This window comes from Crocodylus porosus, unplaced genomic scaffold (genome assembly GCF_001723895.1).
Source record: "Crocodylus porosus isolate Cpor-Errol unplaced genomic scaffold, CroPor_comp1, whole genome shotgun sequence".
In the NCBI taxonomy this organism is placed as follows: domain Eukaryota; kingdom Metazoa; phylum Chordata; order Crocodylia; family Crocodylidae; genus Crocodylus; species Crocodylus porosus.
In genome coordinates this window covers 13205209-13232599 of record NW_017728925.1, presented here as the reverse complement: position 1 = coordinate 13232599, position 27391 = coordinate 13205209, and the positions used below count along the sequence as shown (strand labels likewise).

General features: G+C 45.9%; 4 protein-coding genes across 7 annotated transcripts; 3 read left to right on the top strand and 1 right to left on the bottom strand.

The window, feature by feature from the left end:
* Positions 1–58: 58 nt before the first annotated feature.
* LOC109313980 (surfeit locus protein 1) lies at positions 59–5235 on the top strand. Its single transcript, XM_019540873.1, has 9 exons — positions 59–137; positions 391–469; positions 1135–1262; positions 1600–1682; positions 2394–2585; positions 2916–2988; positions 3709–3871; positions 4384–4465; positions 4709–5235. The coding sequence occupies exons 1-9, from the start codon at positions 78–80 to the stop codon at positions 4773–4775; spliced, it is 927 nt and encodes a 308-aa protein (XP_019396418.1). The 5' UTR covers positions 59–77; the 3' UTR covers positions 4776–5235.
* Positions 5236–5606: 371 nt separating this feature from the next.
* On the bottom strand, positions 5607–11385 carry RPL7A (ribosomal protein L7a). Its single transcript, XM_019540874.1, has 8 exons — positions 11306–11385; positions 10857–10977; positions 10208–10357; positions 8813–8953; positions 8303–8382; positions 7040–7170; positions 6273–6342; positions 5607–5774 (listed from the first exon to the last, which is right to left on the bottom strand). Exons 1-8 carry the CDS (start codon positions 11306–11308, stop codon positions 5670–5672), a joined length of 801 nt encoding a protein of 266 aa, XP_019396419.1. The 5' UTR covers positions 11309–11385; the 3' UTR covers positions 5607–5669.
* A 1570-nt stretch (positions 11386–12955) lies between these two features.
* MED22 (mediator complex subunit 22) lies at positions 12956–20491 on the top strand. Of its 4 annotated transcripts, none has more exons than XM_019540869.1 (5): positions 12956–13028; positions 13283–13417; positions 15675–15755; positions 16440–16648; positions 19026–20491. In XM_019540869.1, exons 2-5 carry the CDS (start codon positions 13295–13297, stop codon positions 19222–19224), a joined length of 612 nt encoding a protein of 203 aa, XP_019396414.1. In that variant the 5' UTR covers positions 12956–13028; positions 13283–13294; the 3' UTR covers positions 19225–20491. The 4 variants fall into 4 exon arrangements, with proteins under 4 accessions (XP_019396414.1, XP_019396416.1, XP_019396413.1 ...); XM_019540871.1 differs by having other exon boundaries at positions 12969–13024; positions 19032–20491; XM_019540868.1 differs by having other exon boundaries at positions 12969–13024.
* A 3062-nt stretch (positions 20492–23553) lies between these two features.
* Positions 23554–27389, top strand: SURF6 (surfeit 6; the record flags this gene model as incomplete). The annotated part of the gene is made up of 4 exons (XM_019541117.1): positions 23554–23944; positions 24549–24764; positions 26472–26557; positions 26952–27389. Coding segments are annotated over exons 1-4 (834 nt in total), but the record flags the coding sequence as incomplete, so codon positions are not given.
* Between the last annotated feature and the right edge of the window lie 2 nt (positions 27390–27391).

The window sequence follows — 27391 nt, the reverse complement described above, 5'->3', positions numbered from 1 at the left end:
GTGCCGGCGACAGCCGGAACCATAGAGATGCGCGACTACAAGTGCACCCCCACTTCCGGCGGAAGCGGTAGCTGACAATGGCAGCGGGCGGCGGGCGCTGCCTCGGGAGGCTGTTGCAGCCTTGGGGCCGGGCCCAGGTGAGCGGACAGTGCCCGGGCGGGTGCGGGATGGGGGGATGGGAGGATGGGGGGAGGGCAGGGAGGAAGCCGTCGTCATTCGTCGGATTATCATTGTAGCAGAGCCTTTGCAGGATGGTCATTCAGACAACATCCAACACGCCCCTTTCCTTAGCAAATAACATCTTCCGAAGCCGCCCTGACCACCCTGATCGCTTGAGACTCAAATACGCAAAGCAGGGGAGTGACACAGCATCTCTTTGATTTTATTTAGATACCAAATGGTTCGGTCAGGACGTTTTTTGCATATCCTCGTACGAAAGCACGGTCCGGTTTGGTACAGGGATCTAAAGGTAAGGAAAAATGTCATCTTTCCTTCAGGTACAATGCTCAGTTGCTGTCTTGTTCCAGCCGGTGATGTTTAATGCAGCTTTCTCTACCTGTGCTGATTGCCAATAGTATTTGACATGAGAAGGAGAAAGGGGGAAGCTTGTGCTTTGGCAGTTACGTAAAATCATTGGCGATGCCTAGTGGGTGCACGTACGCCCCTGAGATCGGCCGTGCACCCCCTGGAAGCACCAGCCATGAAACCGGAAGTGCACTTCTGGTTTCCCCACTGGCTTGGCAGCTGGCCAATGGGGGATCCCCCCTTCCCTCCCCCATCTGCAGTCTGGTGCCCCCTAGACTTGGGAGGCACCACTCGCTCGTGTGTAAAATGGATTAGAATTCATTGAAATGAAACAGAAGGTTCCATAAATAGAGATCTTTTACGCTTGTCAAAGGATGCTGAGATTTATTTATAATGTCTGAAGACTTAAGTCTCCAATACAGTATCACTATGTAGAGCAGATAATGCAACTAAAATAGCTTACTTAAAGGAATTGGAGAATTTTAGAACCAAATCAGTAGCATAGTAGCTGGGAAGGTTGGTGAACGTCAGTTCCTGACAATGCAAACCCTACAGAGACGTAGGCTGGTTTCTCTTACAGTAACTGTTTCTAATTTGAATTTACTCCAGACATTTGTTTGAGACTCTGGAGACCAAAAAGTGGCACAGCAGATGCCATCGAATCTGGAGAGGCTGTTGTGTTCAGGTGGGGCCTTTTACTGATCCCTGTGACAGCGTTTTGCCTTGGCACATGGCAGGTAAATGAAAACATTTCACTCTTTAGAAATCAAAGTACGCACATGGGTGTCAGTTGAGAACTGCCTCAGATAGCCAGAGGGACTTATCCATGCCAAAATAAAAATTATTCTGTGTTGGTTAGTATCTTTAATTTGGGCTGTTTTAACGAGTCCAGGCAATTCTTTTGATGGAAAATTTAATTTTCCTTTCCATCCCCACAAAGAAATAGGGTTTTGAGTTATCGTGTTAAAGACCAGTGTGATCCCAGCATTAAGGAAAACATTAATTTTGTTTTCAAACTTGCAAGAAGTTATTAGCAGGAGCCCCCATGGTGATGCCATTGCTGTGTGTTCCCAGGTCCAGCGCCGGCAGTGGAAGTTGAAACTGATTGCAGACCTCGAGTCAAGAGTTGGATCAGAGCCTGTTCCTCTGCCTTCAAAGTAAGTGTAGAAGCTGGGTTTACACTTGATGATTCATCTAGCATCAGCAGTCTACTAGGAATCTGAGACATGGTCCTTGCCCTGAGGAACTTGCACGCTAATAGACAACATATAAAAGTATGGGAGCAGCAAGCAGTGTAGACAAACTAGAAAGAAAAACATGGTGGTTCATCTTATTTTAAACATGAGCTATGAGTGCTTCCTTGGAAAGCATTATATGCTACCAAAAATTCATGCTTTTCAAAAAGCCATGTGGACAGACAGAGTCCTTGCACTGTTCAGACAAATCTGAGGCATAGAACAAGTGCATATGGCCATCTGGTATCGAGTGTCAAGGTTCAAGACTCAGGTAGGGAAGGAGAATTACTGCTGACTTGGCCTCCACATGCTGTGTCTACAGAAAAAAGGCCCTTCCCAGCTGGTGTTGTGTTCTGCTGGTGACACAGGAATTACACCTGGGTATACCCAGGATACTAACAACTCATGCTATTCACTAGCGTGCTGCTAAATTAGTCAGCTGCTTAACTCACTGGGGATTTTGTTTCTCTGTCTGCTACTGCTGATCCTTTTCTTTTTCTTCAGTTGATTTGCCAGTTATCCATTTGGGAATAACAAGACAGAGGGGACCCCATAATTCCACTAAAGGTTTAACTATCTGGCTCTGGTGGCCCAGAGACTGATCTCATCCCAGTGCATCTTGTTCCCTTACAGCCCTGCAGAGCTGAAGGAGCTGGAGTACAGGTCTGTCAAGGTTCGAGGGTATTTTGATCACTCCAAGGAGCTCTACATTATGCCACGTTCACGGGTCAATCCTGAGCGAGAGGCCAGAGAAGCCGGACAACTGATGTCCACGCCAGACAATGGAGCAAACGTCATTACTCCCTTCTACTGCACAGACCTTGGGTATGTTCAGCTACTAGCTGGAGGTCTTTAGGCTTATGCAGGGCTGCAGCAGGCACTTTTTCTTCCCTGCAGCAGCTGAATTGCAGCTGTCAGGTTAGTTCAAACGAAAGCAGTAATGTATACAAGAGAAAAAAAAGCCTCTCAGATAATCTACTCATTTGGTAACCCTTGACTTCCAAGTGAATTTAAAACCCATTTTAATTTGCTTTCTATTGCCTGGAAAGTGTTTTTCAGACACGTAGATCATTAATCTTTTTGGCATGTCGTTTCAGTGATGAGAGTTCTCTTGCTAACAAACTTATTTTTCTCTCTCCATTCTTGTACCTGCAGTGTCACAATCCTAGTGAATCGAGGCTTTGTCCCCAAAAAGAAGTTGAAACCAGAAACCAGACTGAAAGGACAGGTAAGAGGAAACAGTTAGATCTCTCACCCGCTACCCTGGAAGCAACTGTTAATATGCCAGCTGAGGCACTAGACCAGGGGTGACCGGAGCCACATCCTCCACCAAACTTCAAGGGGTGGGGAGAGGTGCTGAGCGACATGCTGCTGCAGCACCAAGCTACTCTGGCTTTCTCCATGAGCACACCCTAGGGTAAGCAGTGCGACTACAGCCGGGCAGGAGAGGAGGGAGGAGGGTAGGCTTAGGGCCTGCTCTCCTCTGGGAAAGCCGAAGTGGCTTGAGGTGCTGGACTGCGCTGTTGCCTGGAGCTGCCTCAGAGAGAAGTGGGCAGGGCTTCAACCGATTTCTGGAGAGCCACAAGTACCATGCTGGTGAGCTGCACACAGCTCATGAACCGTGGTTTGGCCACCCCTGCACTAGACAGTACAACAGCAGGTACCCTACTATTCATTATCATAGTATTTTGCACTTCTCTAACCCAGTGGGTTTCCCCCAGCTTGCCTGAATGTGATGTTCATAAAGACAAGGACCTGAGGTGCCCATCTGTCTGCTGATGCAAGTTGCCAACTCTTTCACTTGGAGTTGGGCTTAAAGAGACTGCCTTTGTCCCATGCAGCAGTAGCACTAGCTGTTGTGGACAGGGCTTAGCTAGCCCCAGGCCTCTTCTTATTGCCATGATGTGTAATTCACAAACTACTTGAGCTGCTCTTTCCTCTTCCTTAGGTCACAGATGAAATAGACCTTGTTGGGGTTGTAAGACTGTCAGAAACCCGGAGGCCTTTTGTGCCAGAGAACAACATAGAAAGAAACCACTGGCATTACCGGGACCTGCAGGCCATGGCAAAGGTGACAGGGGCTGAACCCATCTTCATCGATGCAGATTTCCGTAAGTCACCGAGCTTTCTTCTTGTTTGCAGTTTGGCCCACTTTGTGGGCCTGTTCTCTTTTAAACTGGTCTCTCTTGCCCTGAAGCCAGGAAAGTGGCAGAAGCTACTGGTCTTATTTCTGTTAATCCATGTTTAGGACAAACAGGCTAAGGTGAAAGCACAGTTCTGTTGAGGCCATTAGATCTGCCTCAGGCATACAGAAACATGAGTCTAGCATAGCAATTGCATTTGGTTATTTCTTCTATTTCACTAGGACCAGCTTTCACCTGTGGACTTACAGCTCAGGAGGGCTGTAGCGTGAACTGTATGTAACTGCTAAAGCCAAAAAAGAGCAGCTTTTTAGCCATCATTTACCTTGTAATGGCCAGTACAGTACCTTTTGTGAATAGCCTGTGAACCTTTGGGGTCAGCCAAAGAAAGGTATGCAAGCAGAAAGCTTGCATTTGTTTCATTCAGAATAAAACTAGAGGCACTGGTAACTCTTCTTTGGGTTGTTCCTTTGTTCCTACAGGGAGCACAGTCCCAGGGGGGCCTGTTGGGGGTCAGACAAGGGTGACCTTGAGAAATGAACACATGCAGTACATTGTTACCTGGTAAGTACCTCCGCTTCCCATATTGACATGGAAATAATAGTACTGGCCTGACTCTGGCTTCCTACTCAGACTTCCTGTTTGGCCTTTACTCTTCTAGCTGTAAAACAAGTGCTGAATACCACTGCTCAATACAAACCATATTGTAAATATTAGTCCAGCAGCTTCCCTCTATATGGCAGTGTTACAAGCAACTCAAATCTCATCTGGCTAACAGGGCATTCACTCTCTCATCCCTTCTTACAGGTATGGTTTGTGTGCTGCAACATCCTATCTATGGTATAGGAAGTTCATACAGAAGATCCCTTTCTGAAGGGAAGGGCTGGATGTTTCACTCTTCAAGAAAAGACACAAACTCAAGCCATTGGGAGACCCACATAGAAGAAACTGGTGTAGCACTGGAAGAAGTAGCTTGCTATGCAGCTGTGCACACCAATGCATCTCCAGTGAAGAGATAAGCAAGAGGTGCCCACTGCCATACAGGCAATTTCAGGGAATCAGGCATTAGCTTGAAGACATAAAATCTTGAATACAGCTTTGTGAGCTGTTTGTTCTTTAAGCCCAACTCCATATGCTTTTAACTTTCAAGTCAGAGAGAGCTATTACTGGTAAAATATTCAGTTTTGATCATTTATTGCCATGCACATTTTCTTAGGGAGACGATTTTCTTGGTTTGTTTACTACGGTCACTACTGATTGAGTAAATATTTCATCTAATCACAGCTAATGTAATGGTGAAGTGGAAACAGGCCACCTCATCATGAAATTATCAGCACAGAAGTCATGAATGGCTGAAGATTGTTTAAACAGTGCACAGTGAAATGACAAAAAAATAAAAAAGGGTTTATGTAAAATTTCATCACTCCTTGCATGGAATCTTGAATTTAGAATTAAGTTATCCAGCCATCCTACAAAAAAAAGTTTCTCTCAAGTAGTTCCAACTTGTGGAGGATTAACTTAAATAGGTAGGATGTAATAATTATTCTAACCCCAACTGACTGCTCATTTTAAAAAGATAAAAGCAATGAATTTAACCCTCATCCATCCTACAGCAAAGAACTCTCAGGGCTGTTTCAGTAGGTGTAAATGTAGGAGCCAAAATGACTCTTTTCTTGTCCAAAGCTCCCATGAGGACAGACAGAGCTGAAACTTGGTTTTGAATTTTATTTTTATGTACAGAAAGCATGAAAGTAAGTCCAGTACATTTTTAACCCAGCTTGGTAGCCAACTCTTTAGCCTTGGCTTTCTCCAGCTTGGCAATACGAGCCACTGATTTGGGCCCCAGAACATTGCCACCCCAGTGACGACGGATCTGGAGGGAAAGAAACAGGAATAAGTTAAATGACTTAATTGTAATCCCTCTCTTGCACACAATACTCTATCCCACAATTTCAAATTCTAATATTAGTTTCTCCTTCAAGAAATCACAGGACTCGCTCATTTGATCGTTAACATTCAGAAGTTTAGTTCCTTCACAAGAACTGAGACACTGCTATCACTAGAAATAGTCCAATTAGTTTCCTCCAAGACTAGAGAATTAAAAGACATGACTAGGAGTTAAGCAAGGTCTGTTACAGTTCCAATTAGGGGCCTGGGTCCTTACAAATCCTCGGAGAGGACAGGGAGGTTCATGTGCAGACAGATTTAGCAAATGCGTCTTTCAGTCCCTTCAGACTGGACTTTTATCTCTAAATTTTGATTAGACCAGAAGTGCAATTTTCACCTGTTCTAATCACTGCCCGGTGAAACCATCAGCATGGAAGCTCAAGGTGCTACAAAACAGAAGTGCCATTGGCATCAAGTGTCTTACCTCATCATATCTGTCATTGTAGTTGGTCTTGACAGCCTCCACCAACTTGGCTAGAGCGCCTTTATCCTCCCTGTTGACATTAAAGTGTTAGTTCCTTTTGAACACTCATGTGAACACCACTTCCCAATGAACCTTTTGTCTCAGGGTTAAAAAGCTCTTAATGCCACATGATTTTTCAGGTGAAGAAATTCTATGTACATCATTGACAAAAGGTTCACATAGCATTCAGCATCACTGCAGTACCTCCAGCGCTTTTAAATCACTTTCCAAATGATATTTAGTGCAGTTTGACCACAAATAAGTTTTGAATCGGTTAGGCAGAGAACCTAGGACAGCGATGCTTTATACCAATCTATACCTTTATGGCAGGTCCCAAATTAGCCCCACACCCTCCAAGGGGCACTCTGATCCCCTTCCCCTGCTCAGTTTGTTGTTCTGCTTCCTACTTCCTGCCCCATCTGCCACACAGAGGCTGTCCGTGTTACTTGTTGCAGGCTGACCACTCTGGCTCTATACCAAGACTAGTAAGTAACAAATCAATTTGTATTCTCCAGATTACATGCTTCACAGAAAATCACATAAAGAGGGTGTAGCTAAGAGAATTGTAAGTGTGACTGGATTTAGTGTTTGAAACTAATTCCTAGTTTCAAGATTGTTTTTATTTTTTTTGCTCCCCCAATAAAACTCTGGATGGGAATGTATTAGTTACCTTTCTATACTCTGTTTCTAACTTGAAATTTCTATTTTAAATGTACAAGCACACTTACGGGTTCACTTGTGTGAAGGCGACACAGGTGCATGTCTTCCTATGGACCAGTCGTCCCAGTCTAGCTTTGCCCTTGATGATGCAGTAGGGAACCCCCATCTTGCGACACAAGGCAGGCAGGAATACTACCAACTGGACAGAAAGACTGCTAAGAATGTGCCATGCAAGAAATCAAATCATAAAATATAACAGATTCAGGGCTTTGGCAGTTGCTCAGGGTTAAAAAGCTCGTACAGTTTGCTCTTCATGGTGCAAGTTTCAGGTGAAGAAATTCATACATCATTGCAAAAGGCCAAGCCCCATTTTTTTTTTTTTTTTTGGAGACAGTAAATCCAAAATACTTCATACAAATACCAGCCATGCCTGTTAACAACACAGCAACAGGAACATAAAACTTGAAAATGCTAGAGTTGTCAATAGTAGTAAAGTACAATATTAGTTACAAACATTCTGAAAGGCATTCAGCCAAGCCAGACTCTAGCCTGGGGGCGGGCAATTATTTTGGGCAGAGGACCACTTACCATTTTGGCAAGTTGTTGAGGGTCATATGGGTAGCCCCACCCCCTGGCCACCATCTTGGGACCAATGTCCCAGGGCCAGCACCAAGGGGGCCCAAAGTGGGGCGCAGGCTAGCAGGGATCTGTGGAGCTGGGCTGGGCTGCACCAGCAGGGAGAGGGGCGAGCTGGCCCAGCTCCATAGAGCCCCTGTACGCCTGCCGCCCTGCTGGCACCAGTGCAGGCCCCATGCTCCCGCTGGCTTTCCATCCACTCACTCCCAATGCCCCCCCAGCCCCCAGTACAGGCTGGGGACAGCATGCAGTCCTGATCCCCTTGTTCATCAGCAGGGAAGGAGCTGGTGCTGAGAAAAGTGGCCCCTCTTGTGGCCGGTGCTCCCTCCTGCAGCGGCTCACTGGCCACACAGGACTGTCCTAAGCAGGCACAGGCAAGCCCCATGCAGGCTGCAAGTGGCTGCTCCCCACCCCCATGCTCAGCACCAGCTTGTAACCCACCCCCGCTGCCAGCCTGGGCCCCCACTGTGCAGCACAGGGACAGCAGTGGTAAACGCTGCCCAGCACAGCAAACGGGGGCGGGGGGCCACACCGCATGCAGCCTCAGCAGGTGATCCCAGAGCTGGCATGGGGCCAGGCAGGCCAACCAAATTCAACATAGCCACGCTGTCACCAACCTACCACAGTACCTGCAACAATGTGTATTCCATACAAGATTATTCTTTGAACCAAGGCCCAGATCTCCTGCTACATACCTCAACAGGGTCCACATCATGAGCAATCACTACCAACTGAGCTTTCTTGTTCTCTACCAGGGTGGTGACTGTGTTGACACCTGTAAAAATCAAATCATTTACAAAGTCAAAAATTCCATGTATTGTAAGTGTTTAACTGCTGATAAAAGCCTTATACACTTTATACTGCTTGCGTTTTAAGAGGCTGAATGGGGATACCATGTTCCAGCTTACAAAGAAGAGATTTTTGACTAGTGTTCCTTGCTGTAACCACTTGTTCTTACAGAAGATAATTCTAGCTAATGAGGGATGTAATATGGACAATCTGCTATCGCTCAGGGTTAAAAAGCTCGTATAAATTTGATCTTCACTTTGATTTCAGGTGAAGAAATTCATACATCACAGCAACAGCTTGTCCAAGCCAACAGTGAAGCAAGCAAAGCAGGCTTTTTTCAGTTTACAGCTATGGCTTCAAAAGAAGTCTACATCTCATCCAGACAGACACCAAGGCAAGTTAACAGAGAAAGTTACCAGCTCTGAGAACAGGTGGCCTCTTTGTAGGAGCATCCCCCTTCCCTGCAGCCTTCTGCTCAGCCCGAGCCAGCAGCCTCTGCTTCTTCTCCTGCTTTGTCTCCGGTCTGTATTTGTGGGCCAGTTTCAGGAGCTGTGTAGCTGAAAGATGGGCCAAATACAATTTGTAAAGTCCAGGCTGCAACTTTCACTCCCTCTTCCCCCGACCCCAAGCGACTTTTGTGCATCAGCGATCTTGGTGGTTAGTAGTCATCATTAGTGCTCAGATAGCAAATATTGAGCATCATTTGCACAGTCAGTTTAGCTTTACTGTTACCAGAGCAAGTGATCTCCGATATATACCAAGCTTCACATCAGCCCATCACGTATCATGTATTTTCCAAGCCTCCCTGCTCTGCTAATACCAGAGACCTATTCTTAAAGCATCAGGCCAATCCCTTCAAAAGAAGCTACAGTTTAGTGTTATTATAAGGATCCCTCTCCTTATAATAGGCAGCATACTGAACAGCAGCCCCAAAGAGAACTGGCTATTTGATCCAACTCATGTTGAAAGTTCCTCCAGTTACATCACGTGCCCTTAAACATTATTTGCTTGCATATGGAGTTGTAGACTTCTAGACTCTGCAAACCCTTTTACCAGGCTGGATTAACACACCAACTAGAAATAACAGTCACAAGCTGGCAGAGGGTAAATTCAGATTAGCCATCAGGAGGCGTAACTTCACGGCCAGGGCTGCTAGGATCTGGAACCAACTTCCAAACGAAGCGGTGCTGGCTCCTACCCTGGGGGTCTTTAAGACAAGGCTTGACAAATCACCTTGCTGGGATCATTGTACTCTTTCCTGCCATGGCAGGGGGTTGGACTTGATGATCTGCTCAGGTCCCTTCCGACCCTACTAACTATACGAAGCCTACTGCTCTCCCTAAATGGCTTTCTCCAGAACTCAGGAGACTACAGGTCTACCATGATGCAACTCAGGCTATGCTTTGGATCAGGGCCCATCCTATCCTGCAGAACCTGTGGCCACAGGGGACCCTGCAGCCAAGGAGCTGCGCCCTGTTTGCTCCTTGCTGCCTGTGCTATGTTTAAATGGCTCGATGCAGGCAGGGAGCCCCTTCCCAGCCGAGCAGGGGAGAAGTTCCCAGCTCCATTTTTACCCGTGAGGGAACCCAGACATCCCCAGCACATGCTGCCTCCACCCTGTGCCCGCCCCCCCTGCAGTACAGCCCACATGTGCACAGCCCGGCCCCAGCTTTTATTTCAATGACTTTATACTACAATTAACCACAATTTTGATTTTCTCATGGGTCAGGGGGGCCCCAAAAATTCTGGACCAGCCCTGCTTTGGATGTCTAGTGACCAAGGTCAAAACACGACTGGATCTCCTCTTATACCTGTCTGACGGTCCAGCGCCTGGGTGAACTGGTTAATGGCAGGGGGCACCTTCAGCCGCTTGTAAAGGATGGACCTCTGGCGCTGGAGTCGGATATAGCGGGGCCATTTCACAAACCGCGTCAGGTCACGCTTGGGCTGGATATCTTGTCCTGAAACAAACAACAGCAGTTGTGAACTGCTCCAAAGCCAGGCAAGCTGCAGTCATCCCGAAGCAGAACGAGCGAGTGTGCATCAGCGATCTTGGTGGTTTATCTGCATCAGCATTATCATTCAGATAGCAAATATTCATTTGCATCATTTGCACACAGAACGAGTCCCCCTTGAGTAAGTCAGGCGTAGGCATACGAAGAAGGTGCTTCTGTGGGATTAGTTTATTAATAAAACCATTTTTATTTCAGCCAATCCCAGTGCCTCTAAAGTAACAAACCCATTACATGCTTTGAAACACAAGCAAAGCGTTTACTTTTTCACCCCTCTCCAAAAATCAGCCAACAAGAGTAAAACTAAGCCACGCTTTATTTCACTTCTGCCGATTTAGTCCAGACCGCTTTCCCACACACATCTGACTTCAGATATCCCTCTGGGACACCTCGTCGCATGCGGGAGCAAACACTGACAGACCCAAGCCCCCGGCACCCCGTTACTCACCGATGCCAAAGTTTTTAGGCCTCTTCTCAAAGAGAGGGTTGACCACCTTCTTGGCCTCCTGCTTCTTGACCACGGCAGGGGCTGGGGCCACCTTCTTGCCCTTCGCCTTCTTTCCTTTCGGCTGCAAGGTAAGAGACGGACCTCCCATAGCACGCCAGGCACGAGCCCACGGTGCCCACCCGCTCCTCAAGCGGACCTGAATTGCAGCCCCCTGCCCCGAGCTGGGGACTGGCCCCCTTGGGGCTGCGGCCTGCCCCAAGCGACCCGGGCGGGGGCAGGGTGCGGGGCCTGCTCCATAACAACCCCCATGAGACGCACCCCCCTCCCCCCGAGACAAACCCCCGCCTACGGCTCTTCCGTAGCCCCCCGAGCCCGCCCGGCCCCGCGCCACGGGCGGATGGCGGCGGATTCAGCCCCGCGCCCGCCTCGGCCGTGCCACTGCCTCTCACCATCTTGGACGCAGTGAGAGAAAGAGAGAGCGGGGCATGCTGGGTAAGATATGTACGGGGCTCAGGTCGCGGCAAGTCTCGCGAGAGTCAGAGAGGAAGGAGCTCGGGAGGCCGCGCGGGAGAGCTTCCGCCTTGCGTCTTAAAGGGGAAGGTGCCGTGCGAGCCGGGGTCGGTGATAATTATCGTATTTGTGCGATCATTTCAACCCTTGGATACTGGGAGTGTTCAAAAGGCACGACAGAATAAGGACTCGTGGTGGAGGTGAAAATCTTTTATCAGTCCAACTAGATTTTTGCAAGAAAAAAAATTTTTGCAAAAAAAGTTTTTGCAAAAATTTTTTTTTGCAAACATCTTTCTTTTTGCTTTTTTTCCAACATCTTTTTTGCATTGTCTTGCAAACTTTTTTCTTCCAAACATTTTTCTTTTTGTATTTTCTTGCAAACATCTCTTTTGCAATTTTTTATTTTATCACCTGTACCGCAAGCCCTGATTCCTTTTACCTGTAAACCAATACAGCTAAAAACTTAGGTACCTGACAAAATGTACGATGGCATCCAGGTTGCAGCCGTGTTGGTCTAGAGGCAAAAAGAATCCATGCTTGTGGAAGAGGTGATATCTTTTATTATTATGATTGCAAACAAATTACCACATTGATCTCCAAGCTTTCGGGCACGCTCACCCTTCATCAGGCATACAAGAGAGCAGAGATTGTAAAAGTTCTCCTAGTTCTTCATTTCTATCTAGGAGAACTGATGAAGGGTGAGCATGCTCAAAAGCTTGCAGACCAATGCAGTAATTTGTTTGCAAATATCTAGTGGGTCTAATAACAGATACCACCTCTTCCACAAGTTTGGATTCCAAAAAGGTAGAGAACAGAAAAATCATAGTCATAAATTCAGCTGAACCAGCTGGAGAAAGAGTAAAACCAAATGTCACTGGTGTAGTGTCAAGTGGAGAGGCAGGATGTGGCGATAACCAGGGAGCCTTGCTTTCTCCAATTTAAAAAAAAAAATCCCCAATTTTTGGTTTAAAAAAAAGTAACCTGAAATCCACATTTTCTATGATTAAAATGAAACACCACTATGTGTGTGAGCGCGCGTGTGTGTATTAGTGGCGTTTCATTTAAAATCACCAAAAAATGTGGATTTGAGATTACATTTTTTTTAAACTGAAAATTGGGATTTTTTTTTAAATCAGCAAAAACCAGGACCCCGGATGATAACAGCATAAGGCCAAATGGTGTTACTTAAAAGAACGCTTACCTGCAGATTTATTTGCACATTTATTTGCAGCGTAGGTTTGGTTTTTTTCAGATAACATTATAATCTGAGCTTCCAATACCATTATTTCATATTGAAGACTTGCAACAAGGTGGAGCTGAGGGTGCCCCTGATCTGGGGCAGTGGGAGCCTGCACCAGTCTCCCCCGCCAGTGGATTTGGCCCTTGCATTTCCTCATGCGGCCAGAAGCTGAACGCCCCAGCCTGCGCCATCCTTGCCCCGCCACCCCCACCCCCGCTTTGGGCCTTCTAGCAGCTGCTCCCCCGCACAAGGCCAGACAGGGACTCTGCCGCTTTAAGAGCTGGCTTGCGCGCTCAACCGCCCTTGAAACGGGTCGGGCCTTGATTGGCGTGCGAAACAACCAATCGGGGCAGAGGGGGCGGGCATGCTTGGAGCCCAGCACGGGAGGTTGTGATGGCTGCTGGTGGCCCTGCTCCTGGCAGGTGGGGGTCACAACCCAGGCGATGCGGGGGGAGGGGATGACCTCCATCTGGGAGAGGAGCTAGACCTTGACCTTGACCTTGACCTTCTTGAGGCCGGTCTCTGTCAAGAGCCGGCTGCATCACTGAGCTGGGGGCTGCAGGGCGTGGGGTGGGTGGGGGCCGTGTGGGAGCGCCCTGCTCTGCTGGGATGGGCCCTGGCAGGCTCCTGGGCCAGGCGGGAGCTCCCCCCCAGCTGCCCCCTACTTCTCTCACAGCCGAGACCCGCCATGTCGCAGCCCCGCGTGCTGCCCCAGAGCAAGGAGACCCTGCTGCAGTCCTACAACAAGAGGCTGAAGGACGACGTCAAGTCCATCATGGACAACTTCACCGAGATCATCAAGACAGTCAAGGTGGGTGGGGGTCGGCCCGGGCCCACGCCTGCGGTGCTCCTGTGGGCTCGGGAAAGCCGAGCCCAGCAGGCGCCAGACTCATTGGAGTAGAAAGCAGGGTAAGGATGGGCCGGAGGAGGGAGGCAGCAGGATGGGAAGAGTCTGCCCGCCTGGGCTGGGGGAAAAAAACCCCAGTTGCGATGCAAATCACGTAGAAACACCTGGTAGCAGGAGCCATGGTGAAAGGAACGCACGTGCAAGGGGCAAAAGGCTTAAAACTGTTTGGACCAAAGCGGCGTTGGCTGATGCTGCTGCACTGCACCCCTGAACGTCCCAGTGGGCCCCTGATCGTTAGGATGGGGAGCAAGACTCGCTTGTAGTGTGTTTCAAGGCATAGGAGCCGGGCAACCTGCTGAATAACCCTGCGCTAGTGCAGTGAAGACTCCAGTCTCTGGAGCAGTCTCCCTGTCGACAGCCCACTGATTCCCAGTCCCAGGTTTTGGAGCAACAAGCCCTTATCAGCCCATGGAGGAGGGAATTTCAGTCTTGCTACAGAGCTGCCTTCGGCTTTGAGATGTGCCAAGCAGCCTTGTCACTTTAGTGCTAGATCCCACATTGTTTGTGCATCCGTTGCTCTCATCTACACCCAGCCGCTTTTCACGGCATTACTGGACGCTTAGTTGCATATCTAGTAGCAACAAGAGTGAGGTATTAGAATGAGCACCAAGAGTGCTCAAGCAGCCATGCCACTTCCTTAATTCTTTGAATTCTTAAATATGTATTTTAATTATTCAACTTTCTCTTTAATTTTGGGCAAGAAGGTAAATCTGTCTTCAAAGTAAACCTGATATCTTTTGAAAATAGCTAAGCAGTCACATAAGGAGAGCATTTGCTCACCATACAGTTTTCTACATTTAGGAGGACCACACAAGTTTTCTCCTTCCTTACGGAAACCAACACATTTCATGCAACAAACGCATGTGCAACAAGTAGCTGTAGGTCAGAACAATCTTACCTTGAACCCATACATCTTGAAGGTGACTTTTTAATATCCTTTAGCCTGTAACACCTTCACAGCTGAAGGTTTCCAAGACTGTTTTCTGCTTTGTGGGTGCAATTCTTGCTACTTCCTTATTTAGGCTAATTGGCCAATGTTCCAGCCTATACTTATGGAACAGCCTTCAGGACTGTGACCAGTCAGGGTAGACCTTTTACTGTCCCCTGTCTCTCTTAATTTCAGGTTTCCTCTCTGAACACCCATGGGTAAGACAAAGCCCAATGAGCCACTATCAAAGCAGTACATCTCAGAGGGGATTTTCTAGTAGTGCTGAAAAAAAGTAGATTCTCCTCACCACACAAACAAGTGTAGACCGTCAGAAAAGATGCAAACCTCAGATCAAATATCTCATCTCATAAGGAATATGGAGAGGATAATTAATCCTCTAATTGGAATCTACAGTAGAGGTGGCTGCACCTGAATGTGGGGAAGGTACAGATCCTTAGATACAGATTTTATGAAGTGGTTGGGATTTTTTTTGGATGGAAGGCACAATGCATATATAAGGTTATTGTGTCTATTGCTCATTTCCATGATACTGCGGGAATATCCACATCATAATTGGGTTTGCAGGATGAGACCCTGAACTAACTGGATTAACAAATCCACAGGTAGGTTCGATGACTTCCCTCAAAATTTTCATTAGAACTTGAAGGATAGAAATGTTAGTTCAGCTCACTGGTAAATTGAACTATGTGAGCCATGTGAACCACATGTACTCATCAAATGGAACTTTCCCCTCTTGGGATGCAGCTCTGCATCCGTGTGTGCCAGGCCTGGTCCTCTCTCTTCATCAGGTTCTAGGATGACAGGAGCAAATGGATGAAATGTTTGGCCTCGTGGTTAGAATGAGTCTTATGAGTGAATTGCTGGTACCTAGCAGCTGATTTTATTATGGGATTATTAGAGAGCAGTTGGGTCAAACAGGCTGCTAGCTGGAATGCTGGAAAATCCTTGTGGGGTAAAGAATCATTGAAGATAACCAAAGGAACAGACTGGTGAACATTTTTCTTCAGAGCAGCAAGTTAACATGTAGGAAGAGTTGAGTGATCCAAGAGGATGCACCCTGGTTCTTCCAAAAGCATCCACCGTACAGGATCCAAAGACACGATTCCCTTTATGTATGAGTTGAACTGAAATAACATGTTCTCCTTCTAGGATGTGGGAATAGTGAGCATTGACCTGAATGTTCACAACCTTCTTAATTCATTTTATTTTCAGATTGAGGATGAAACCCAAGTCTCCCGAGCAACCCAAGGTGAGCAGGACAACTACGAGATGCACGTCAGAGCTGCAAACATTGTAAGTAATACATGTGTGCAACATTGGCACCCTGAGTAGCAACCTTTTTGGCATGCTCTGCAGTCCATTAAAGCATCCACGTGCAGACTTTGTATCAGTAATGTGCACTGCTGCTACAGATGCAGCCAAAGGTCAAAGCGTTGTGAGTTATGCCACGGTGGATGAAAGATGATGGGTTTTATCACCTAATACACAGCATGGCTTTCCCAGTGCAAACCAAGGGATTAATTTTCCATTTACTCTAGATTTCTCTCTTGGGATAACCCTAGCTGTCCTCTTCTGTTTGGTGTTGCCCAATTGTAAGTGGTAAAAAGTGTGACTTGGACTCCTGATTTTCAGTGTTGATGCTCTCTCTTGCCTCTGGGAGGTGTCCAAACATATTTCTGGTTTTGTGCTGCTGAGCATTATGCTTGGCCCTGGGGAAGATGACAGCACTGTGCATCTGTTCATTACACCTAGGACTGTGTAGTAGTCATGGTGTGCCTAACAGGTGTGCTGTGAGAATGCATTCTTTCTAGTATGACTGGCTGTTGGCAAAAAGGACACTGTTCCTAATGGGGACTCTCACATAAGAAAGTCTGGGGTCTGTGGTTTAAGGAGCAGATCCCCCTTCAGAACCAAGTAAAGTCTCCTCTGTATTCTTGTCTCATTTAAATAAAATATCACCCCCTCCCCCTCCACAAGGTCCGAGCTGGCGAGTCCTTGATGAAGCTTGTGTCTGACCTGAAACAATTCTTGATCCTCAATGACTTCCCCTCTGTGAACGAAGCTATCAACCAGCGTAACCAGCAGCTGCGGAGCCTACAGGATGAATGCGACAAGAAGCTGATTGCACTGAGAGATGAGATTTCCATTGACCTGTATGAGTTAGAAGAAGAATATTACTCTTCCAGGTACAAATAGGATGCCTGCCTACTAACAAGCCTCCTGCCCTTTTTGAGAATTGGTCTAGGAAAGCAAATAGTCCCTAGGACTCAAGGCTGCGGGGATGGTTCCCATTAACATCTACATTCCTGATTTTTAATTAGATCAAACTCTTCTTAAAGACATGGTGCTAGCAGAGTCATGGTAGGAGAGACCGAGTTTCTTTGTGTCAGTTCTTTCACAAGTGCCCTAATTATAGTGTGCCTTTTCCCAGGGGCCTACTGTCACCAGCTGCCTGGGTCTGTAAAAATTAACCTTTTAAAATGAGTAAGCTGGACTCAATTTAGCTCAATTTAGAGGGCCTGATTGTTTTAAAAACCTGTTATATTTTTTATGATGAAGTCTTTCAAAACTTCAAATACAAAATGGATTTTAGTGGATTCAGATACTTTTTTTTTTTCCCCCCACCTAAGCTTCCAATCTCAGAGACTGCTAGTCAGTGAGGTCTAGTAAATGTAAGTGACTAGAATCAAATCCAAAATTAACTCGTTTGGTTCTATTCTCCAATTTGAGTAGGTACAATAGGTAAAAGTTAAGCAACACCCAGGCAACATGTACTAGCTGTTTTAAAAATGCTTATTTTAATCTTTGGACCAATACATTGTGACCATGCTGGCATGGTCTTTTTTTTAGCCAGCCCTGGATGCCACAGAAAGTGACCTTTCATAGCAGAACTAATGGGGCTCTTAAGGTGAGAGATGTTGGCTGTGCTATAGAGCTGTGCCTTTTACCAAATCCCATATCAAGTAGATGTCCTTGGCTGTTTAGCAATTACTCCCTTTTCCCTCTCTTGCTATCGGCTATCTTTATTTCTGCACCAAAGAAATACACAAGTGTGTCAATACAGTAGCCCAGTGATTTATTAAAAGTTATTTTATGTCTAGAGTAATAAGGTTTTTTTAATGGCTTTTATTGTCTGATGTGGGAATTGTTTTTGTATTCAAATGCACGTGGCATGTTAATGTTACTTGTGTTTAAATGGCTTTAAATATGTCAACATGTACCTTGAGTGGACAATGTGCACGCCTTTGGAGAGCCCGGAAGGAGTTCTGTAACTGTCAACACTGTGAACCTCCTAAGGTCAAGTGGGTTTCTTTGTCTAGTAGGGATCTGATTTTGGTCCCAAGGAAATTACTAGGAGGCTTGCACCTTGCTGGGCGGGAGCACGCTAAGGTTCCACACAACTGGAGTCCCTGGTTGCTCTCCCACTCTTTGGTGCCCGAACCGAAGTGCATTAAATCAGTGACCTCCTCACTTGCTTATTCCCCAAAGCTGTAAACTCATGAACTTGTGCTTGCCTTATCCAGCCTCGTACAGCCAGAGTTGTATGCTGGTGCTCCACCACTCCCTTGTCTGGCAGCATGGGGAGAAGTCTGGAATGCGGGGTTAAGTTCTACACGGTTTTTCAGTTTGAAGTGTTCCTTCTCTATATATTTTACAGTTAAAACTATTTTCTATAAATATTGACTTGAGTCTATTCATTGTAAATAAAACAGCACCAAAACCCCACTTGACCCACTGGGTTTGTTTTCCTTTGAATGCAGTCTGCTCTCTGCTTCAGCATTCGCTTTGGTCTCTGGGTGTGTCTCATGTGCACAGCTCCTTCTTCTTTGGAAATTGGGGGTTTTTTTGTTTTCTTTTGTTTTTTCCCAGTCTCTTCCAGCATTTTTCTGTTTTCATTCTGATTTATAGCCCTGGCTCCTTGCATCCACCTCGTACTAAAGAACAGACAAGAATGAGCCACCAGCTTAGATTTGCTGCAACTATTTACACCATTGATCTAATTCTGTATTCTTCAGTAGTCAGATCCAGCAAGATGGAGATCATATACGTAGACATATGTTACATAATTCCTGTATGTTACATATAGTATATGTAGGACATTCAAATTCACTGGTCAAATTAGGATTCAGTTCTCCTTTCTCCCAGTAAAATCACCAGGAACAAGATCCTGGCCGCACTGAACACAATGAGTAATACCACTGATTTCACTGCAAACAGAATTTTATACCAGATGTCTCTTTTCTGGATTTAATGGGAACGGGATTGATGCCATACATCTATTGCAGACTGAGGTAGCGCCACTGGCTTTATAGTGCCATCACATCTGCTCCTTGCAGGGTCAGAGATCAAATGCTGGTCCTTACTCTGGAGGGAATGTCAGTGTCATGAGAACTATGATGTATTTGTGATTCACAAAGATTACATCCATGAACATTTTTTTTTTGCCATTTTCTTAACGCTTTGCTTCTGTCTTGCCTTTTCCCTCCCCTTCTTTTCCCCCCCTCCCCTCTCTCTGATCACGCCTGCTGTCTCTCCTTCCCGGGGTTGTTTTTTTCTGGAAAGCTACAGTCTGTGTGACAGCAATGATCTTCCTTTGTGCGAAGCCTACTGGAGACAAGAGCCAGCCACGTTTTCCCCGGAAGGCCTCTCCATGCCTCTGACAGCTGCCACGGCAGAGCAGAGCACTGCTACTTCTCAGAGCTCAACCCCATCGCACCCTCATGTGAACGGGCACGGGACAGGCCCAACAGAGCACTCCTGAAGATTTGGTGCCTGCTGAATATGCTTATACCAGTGGCACTGAGTTACTGGAGTCTTCCCACTGCTGTACTAAGCTAATGTTTTCACACTGGCAGGATAATATACTGTAGTCTGCATTTGCAAAAAGGCAGCTGCTGCTTTTTGCTGGCTATTAAGTGTTTCTCCACCACCTAGGACACAGCTATGGAAGTGCTCCCACAGGGTTTTACACTATGAGGCAGCAATAGATGACTAGGAAACGGACTGCTGTAGTACCTGTGAGATAGGATTGTCTTGCGTTACTGTGTATAGAGCCTATTAGGACCACAGAATTTGTTTCCATTTGAATCTCATGCCAGGAATGTGCTCAGGTGCTATGGATGAATCTAACTACTTGGGTTCTTGGGACTAGGAAATTAGAGCTGAAATTTGGAGGTATGTTTACAGTATGTTTTTTCTTCCCTGGTAGGTAAGAATCAAGTTAGTCAACGTTTTGGGTGCCCCACATATCAGTATTCTCTTCCTCCTCTGGGGTGGCATGACATGGCTTCTGCTGCAGTTCACTAGAACAATAATCAACTTTTATATAGTGTGCTACCTTCAAGGTGCCCCACAAGATTGAATCCTTCAATTTGGATACAATTGAGAGAGCAACTGAAAATTCCTGGAACCTCCAGGGTAACCCTTTGAAATGTAGGGGGAATCTGAGCCAGAAGCAATGTGACTTACTCAAGACCATGCAGGGAGACAGTGCTGGAGCCATTGTTAGAAGTAGTATTTCCACCTCCCAGCTGGGTGTTCATACGATGGTCACCCACCAGGGTTTAGTTTGAGCAGCAGTGGAGCTAGTTGTTAGGTCCACAGCTAGGTCTGTTTAAAAAAGGACATTGATTGTGGAGAGCTTAGTTATGCTGGGCTGTAAAGGATACCAAGTTCTTTGCTTCATCTTAATCTGGGAACTGTTCTGTGCAGTTACCTTCTTAGAAACCTTATGGTATATACTAGTATCCAGCAGCCCCTGGCCACTAGCCTTCCTGTTTTAACCATTTAAACTAATTCTAACTGTGTAATTGAAAATAAGGTATTTGGTTTGGGATCTGACATTATTTAGAGCAGTATTTATAAAAAAAAAATAAAAAATTGCAGAACTACTGATGCAGATAAATGCATTTAAACCTAGGTGACTCATTTCAGTATTCTACTGTAACTTCACATTTCACTGTGGATTTTTTTTCCTTCCTGTTTTGTAACTAGATAATTAAATAAAACTAACTGTGTTTTGTATAATTTTTAAAGTGTATATTTTCAGTCACAGGATTATGGGTGGTGTGAAAGTCCTACATCTGTTCATGTTTTTGGAAGGTTTCTCAAAATGATCAGAGGAAGACCGAGGCCTTTCAATTGTTGTCGTATTTGGGCCTATGGAAACTTCCGTACAAAAGGGGTGATTGCTGAAGTGGAATTTGCAAACAGATAGGTCTGTGTTGTTCCTTTTAAACTGATGAGATTGTCAATCCTCATACCCTTTCTCAGCTACTTCACCAACTAAGGGTCAGACCTAGTATATCTGTTCTAGTTGCAGCCTTCGTTGAGGATTCCTGGAACGGTGTCAGACATCTTAATTGTCTCCTCTGAAGACCTACAAGATTCTTTCAGTGTTTCATATCTTTGTAGGGAAAGAAAGGCTGGGCTTTTCAAAAGCAGCTTAAGAGTTAAGCACCTAAGTTCTGGAGAAAGGTACTCCAGTGAACCCTTACACCCTTACCCACAACTGAAAATCCCAGACAAAGCTCACCATTATTATAACAAAGGAAGATTCCTCCTAACACGTACATGCAATGTTCTCAGTATGGATATCATTTTATTGCAATGAATTCAGCAAAAAAGTCAGATAAAACTACAATGCTTTTTGCAGTATGGAAAAGTAAATCATGTACAACCTAACAATAGCTTTATTTTATTTCTGAAGACCAGTAAAGCTGGACTGCAAGTGTTGCTCTAACTTATCCTTATTGGAAAACCTCTGTCATGGACACACAAGGAAAAATGCCTCTGGATTCAGTTCTACAAGCTTCATTTAAGCCAATGCGGCATGGAAATCGGTCAGAGTTGTGCTTACTGAGAGAGTAGGCCCTATAGCTTGTAGAAGCAAAACCAGATCTAGTTCTCTTAAAAGTAATGAATCAACAGAGCCCAATGTAGGCTGTACGGTACTTTGTTAATAAATGGTAAACACGTATTAGTTGCTGTGCCCTGCGTTAGATCATCTCAAAACCACAGATACGCTTCTTGGATGGACCCAAGCACTAGTCCTTCCTGCACAAATGTGAAATACTATTGCGCCATCTTTCTATGAGGACAGAGGTTCCCAAACTTTTTGTTGGTGTATACCCCTTTCCAGATTTACTAGCTGCTCACATACCCCTACCAGCACATGCTGTATAGTTGAACCCCTTAAATGCCAATTATTATAATAAAAATTCAATCCACCATTACACAATTTCTCCCACATACCCCCCCAGATGTCTTGCATACCCCCAGGGGTATGTGCACCACAGTCTGAAAACCCTTGTTTCTATTAAGAGTTGTTGACTCTTCCCATTTTAGTAGGGAAATTCATACTATTTACCTGTCTTAGGGCCCCAGCACTTGGTGTCAGGGGATTCCAAGAGACTCATTTTAAAAAAAAAGCTCTAGCCATCACCTCATGGTTGTAGAGGAAAGCTTGGAAATATGAATCCTGTAAACCCTAAACATGGAGAAACCCAAAGACAAGTAAATTAAAATGTTTTGAAAACCAATGTAGTTATTTGTGAGCCACTGAGGTTGGCTGTGCTGTGTTGCCCACACCCTGGAACCACGCACTTGTAAACTCTCTTCAAAACATTTACAGGACACTTTAAGCCAGGTTAAGGTTATTTGCCCCACTGTCCTATCCAAAATCCTGTTTCTGTAAAATTCCCTGAACAGCTTCAGTTGGAGAAAGGACTTTTCTTCATTAACGAGTCTGGTTGCTGTGTGCTGTAAAATACTGGCTTTGTCCCAATGAAGAGCTGGGTGAATTTTGATGGCTGGCAAAATGGGTTTGGGATGTTTGGGGATCACACAGCACCATAGAAATACAGGGGATCGTTCTCATCTCCAGCAACACCCTGAGACCCAGTCTGCAGGTGTGGGGAATGATTTCCATACAGAGGGGTTTTAAATATTTCGTGGAACATTAACAACTAATAAAGCTGGGAGTACGACTGAGCAGAGGCAGAGGCCTAGGCTTTGTCCACATAGGGAAACGGCTGGCATGGCTACTGCAGAATCCCTTCTGGTGCGGATTCTCCTCTGGACTAGAGATGCCGTCTTCCAGAATCATTACACCACGGAGCGGAGGCAGCTTTCTGAAATGCAAGCAACCTGCACCCCAGGATGGAGCCCGCCCACCAGGTAATCTAGAATAGCTGATGTGGAAAAGCGTAAGAATTGCAGGTATCCAGGTTGTAGCTGTATTGGTCTAGATGCAAAAGGAACCAAAGCTCATGGCAGAGGTGATATCTTTTCTTAGACCAACTAGATATTTGCACACACACAAAAAAAGTGTTTATTTGCTAGGGGAACCAGAACTTATGGTAGAGGCAATATCTTTTATTAGACCAACTAGATTTTTGCAAAAAAAAAAAATCTTTAAATTGCAAGCTTTTGGGCACGAGCACCCTTCTCCAGGCATAGAAGAAAAGATTGTAAAAGTTCTCCTGGGTAGAAATGAAAATTCATATTTCATAGGAGAGCTGAAGGTGTCGTAAAATCCCCTGTTCGGAAAAGTTTATTTTATATGCAGATTAGGCTCAGAGAAAAGTCGGGAGCTTGTCTACCTCGAAGTTGTGTGGCGGTGAGCAGGATGTAGTCCTATTCTCTTGATTTTAGTTTAGGCGTATTTATTTGCAAACTTTTTTTTTTTTTTTTTGCAAACGTCTATTGGCAAAAACACAAGATATCTCCTCTGCCACGAGTTTTGATTCCTAACAACCGCAGGGCAACCTGCAGAGGAAACCACAGGGGTGTCCGCGGGACCTCAGCTAGCAAAAGCCATCAGCAATGCACACACCCCTGCGTGCGCACCCCGCCCCCCTCCGCCGGCCCACAATCCCTAGCATTTCCCCACCGCTGCGGGCTCCGCCAATGCAGAGCGGGGGGAGGTTAGCCCCGCCCGCCCGGCCGGCCACGCGGGTTCCTGCTCGGCGCGGGGAGCGGGTAGGGCTGCGCGTCGGGGCCGGGAGATCCCTTCCCCGGGGCCCCAGCAGGCTGGGTCCGGCCTGGTAGCTCCTAGCAGCCCCCTGCTCTTGCCCCCCTCGCCCTCCCCTCAGTCCTGTGCCCTGCCCCCTGGAGAGGTGCAAGCACTGAGCACGGCCGGCTGCTGAGCTGCCTTCCTGCTTTGCAGTGATCCAGATCCCTCTCCTCGATGGTTTTCTGTCTCCAGGTGAGAAGGATGCTGTAGCCGTGGACTTCGTCAGACTCCCGTGCAGGCGCCCGTGCTGCCGTCGGAGCGTGGGCCGCGCAGGGCGGCTGCTGCGCCGTCTCTTCCCCCTGAGCCCCTCCGAAGTCGGGCAGCGGCCGAGTGTATCTTTCCACACTTCGCTCCTGGAGACCTGCACTAGACATGGCTAGCCTGGCCGCCAAGGACTCGTACTTGCAGAGCTTAGCGAAGAAGATCTGTGTCCAGGAGGTCCCGGAGTCTCGGAAAAGAAAATTTGGTATTATGTCTGTGCTCCAGCTTGTCTCCAGAAATCTTGGCCGAACTCCTTAGTGCCGTGGTTCCCAAATTGTGGGGTATGGACGACGGGTGGCCTGCAGCTGGTCCACAGATCTGACTGGGCCCGGTGCATCTTATTAATGCTCTCAGTTACAATTTTGCTGCTGAGTAGATGATAAGACTTAGACGTGCTGAGAGCTGATATTGGTCCATTGGCTCAAAAGTTTTGGAAGCCAAATTCCTCAGCAGTGATGTATCATGGCTCTTCTGGTGGGTGCTGTTTGGGGAGGCAAAACCAAATGGTAGTATAATGTAGGCCTTATGCAGACATTTCAGGAGTGAACAGTGTGATTGTTCCCACTGATCACTCTAGGACTACTCACATGATACAACTATACACATGCTTACAGACTTGCTGGAGTAGGAACATAGGAGAATGTAGTTGTGGCCCAATTCATGTCCTAACTCACTTACTTATATTGAAGTGACAAGACTTAAATTGCATGATATGGGCCAGGCCCACTGTTTAATACCAGCATTGAAATTCATTGTATTTTATCACTAGGATCTTGAGTCACTGGGTAAACTTTTCCTTTCCCTTTCAGTTTCCAAATCAGCTGGGTCTGAAAATGCTGGTAGCCAGCCAAAGAAAAAAAAGAGAAAGAAACCCAGGAAGCAAGCTGAGAAGACAAATGCCCTTCCAGGGGAGCGAGTGGCTCCTGATAACAGCAAACCTGCTCCAGCCAAACCAACAGCTCCAAAAGCTAGCAAATCCATCCCAGCTAAGCCAGCAGCAAGCAAACCTGAGCATGTCGGCACAGGTAAGAGGGCTGGAGGGTCTGTGGGTATATCAAAGCCGTTTGAACTAAGCCTTCACTTTGTTTCCCATCCCAATAAACTGTGGCGTCAGGAGCATTTGGTAGCTTACATGTACTGAGCTGGTCCAGAGGCAGGATCAGACTGCAAATGGGGGAGACTCAGACAAGCTGTAATGTTACACCCATGGATATTTGAGATGTGCATATAAAAACTATTAAAAGGGATCTCTCCAATTTAAATCTGGCCCCAGACCCAATGCTGCAAAAGCTTCTTATTAATTTTGAACTAGATTAGACATATTTCCCCCATCAAAAATCCATTGCAAATGGTTCTTGAATGTTTTGTTGCAGTGTTTGTCACTGAAACACTACATCACCTGAGAGGCTATTACTAGACAAAAGTGAAGCTGACTCTTCCTTTAAGAGGAAAATTAAAAAAAAAAAAAAAAGTGGTATGAAATCCCTCTTAGCTACGAAAAACTACTTAAAGCGAGAATATGCTGAGTCTGACACATCAAACAGATTAGCAGTGTGACCACTAGGTGGTTCTCGGGAAACATAATACTTAACAAGCACCTCTCAAATTTTCTTTCACAGAGAACTTGAAATGGTTGTATAGCCAGTATGGCTACTAGTCCAAGCCCTGTCCTCAGTACCTAGAGTGCCTGGTCTCATTGAAAGAGTGATTATTCCCCCCTGGACCAGACATTCAGTAGAGAAGACCAGATGAAAAATACAAACCTGGCATGGCAATCGCATGAAAGCAAGTTTATTTTCTTCATTTCTTCTGCCTGCTCATTTAACTGTACATTTCCTGACACCCTATTTCCAGTAGCTACCCACAGCCCTTGTTCATATAATATCCCCAGATTGATTTGCAACCTAGTTTACCTCCAGAGTCTCCTCCTGTTTTTATAGACAAGGTTCTTTGGGTAAATCCGCTGTCTTTTTATTAGACCAGTTCAGATACTTGGGGAAAAAAATTCCTAGCAAGCTTTCAGACACAAACACCCTTTGTCAGCCTGAGGAAGCATTTGCAAGTGGTCTATGGTCTTCCTAGATGGAATGATAAAGCAGCAGAAACCAGTACATATGCAAGAAAGCCAGTCACTTTGTGGGATTTAGATCTGATCATGGTTAAATTTACACCATAAAACCAGGAAAAGATGCAAAGTAACTATACCATACAAAGAGAAAGGGTTGGTACTTCTTAAGTCAAGACAAAAGCCCTTAGAAGGAGTGAAAACCACGCTGGATTTGTCAGCGACCCTATAATGCTTTCAGAGACCAGGATGATGGGTGCTGATATATGTTAGACATCTTGGCATACACTTCTCCAGTGCAAAAAAGACATTGCTCCTCGAGCTACAGTTTGAGCTGCTTCCCTAGGGCATTGAGGAGTCTGGCTGAGCAACTGCATTTCACAGGAATAAGGAAAATCTTTTCCTCTTTCAGTCTTCAGTGAAAAGATTTCTGTTTGGATATAAAGTAGTTTTTTCAGCCTGAACAGTGCAGCACAGCACTAAATGTCAGAGCCAGAAAGAGGCTCCTTAGGTGGTACCAAAAAATGTCAATAACTTTGAAGGATACAGGCAGAAGGAAAGGAGAGATTTACTTGGCTTTGGAAGGGAATCCATTGAAAATTGTCAGAGATCTCTCTCATGTGCCGAGTGCTGTCTCCCAAGTGAGTTGCTTATGTCTCTTTTCCAGGTGGTAAAATTGAATCCAATTCATTTTCTGCTATGAATATCTTGCGTCAGCGGTTACATGAGAAGATGCAGAAAGCCTCTGGTCAGGTATGAGCATGAGCAACTTGCTGTTCTGTTTCTTTTGGAGGGATGGGGTTTCCTTCTCTTTTTTTTTTTTTTCCTACAAGTAGACAATGAAGTTGGGCTTGTCATTAGGAGACTCTCGGACTCGGTGACTATCGAGAACCCAAGGAATGTGGACTTCGCCTAGTCTGAGGCTAAGAGAAGCTTTTTCACAGATGTATGAAGGACACGGGTTGAGAGAGAGACCACAATTTGGGGAAGTCAGAACCTCTGAAAACCTGGGCTGTAATTGAACCTTGGATGTTTAATTCCTTTTGAGAAATGTTATAGCATGGGAATTGTGGGCGTCTTAGATCCACTACCTAAGTACTGCACGGCTCCTTTTGATGCATCTATTCTCTTTTGCCTTTCCTTTCAGGACAAAGAGCTATCTCCAGCTGTGCTGGAAAAGAGGCGCCGAAGGAAATACGAGAGGGAGAGAAAGAAACGCCGGAAAAGGGAGCTGAAAATGAAGGAGAAAATGGAGAAGGGAGCCCAGGAGGTAGCTGCAACTGTGGTGCCACAAAGCAAGGAGGAGGAGGAGAGCAAGGCTGAGATGGTCTTTAACAGAGTTGAAGTCCATGATGAGAATGAGCTGAACAAGGCACAGAAGAAAAAAGAAAAGAGGAAAAAAGTGAAAGGCAACATCACTCCACTGACTGGCAAGAACTACAAGCAGCTGCTAAACAGGCTGGAGGCTAGGAAGAGCAAGCTGGAGGAGCTAAAGGAGAAAGACCAAAAGAAAGCCCAGGAGCTGGAGAAGAAAATAAAGTGGACCAATGTCCTCTATAAGGCAGAAGGTGTCAAGATTCGTGATGA

What these genes read in the sequence shown, in the direction of transcription:
- LOC109313980 (XM_019540873.1), top strand. Translation starts at nt 78, where the DNA reads ATGGCAGCGGGCGGCGGGCGCTGCCTCGGGAGGCTGTTGCAGCCTTGG. An exon ending in AGCCTTGGGGCCGGGCCCAG is followed by an intron (nt 138 to 390) that starts GTGAGCGGACAG and finishes GATTTTATTTAG; the next exon opens with ATACCAAATGGTTCGGTCAG. An exon ending in ATGCAGTACATTGTTACCTG is followed by an intron (nt 4,466 to 4,708) that starts GTAAGTACCTCC and finishes CCCTTCTTACAG; the next exon opens with GTATGGTTTGTGTGCTGCAA.
- RPL7A (XM_019540874.1), bottom strand. An exon ending in ATGATGTGGACCCTGTTGAG is followed by an intron (nt 7,171 to 8,302) that starts GTATGTAGCAGG and finishes CTTTCTGTCCAG; the next exon opens with TTGGTAGTATTCCTGCCTGC. An exon ending in GCCTTCACACAAGTGAACCC is followed by an intron (nt 6,343 to 7,039) that starts GTAAGTGTGCTT and finishes TAATGTCAACAG; the next exon opens with GGAGGATAAAGGCGCTCTAG.
- MED22 (XM_019540869.1), top strand. Translation starts at nt 13,295, where the DNA reads ATGTCGCAGCCCCGCGTGCTGCCCCAGAGCAAGGAGACCCTGCTGCAG. An exon ending in AGATCATCAAGACAGTCAAG is followed by an intron (nt 13,418 to 15,674) that starts GTGGGTGGGGGT and finishes TTTTATTTTCAG; the next exon opens with ATTGAGGATGAAACCCAAGT. An exon ending in GAAGAATATTACTCTTCCAG is followed by an intron (nt 16,649 to 19,025) that starts GTACAAATAGGA and finishes TTTTCTGGAAAG; the next exon opens with CTACAGTCTGTGTGACAGCA.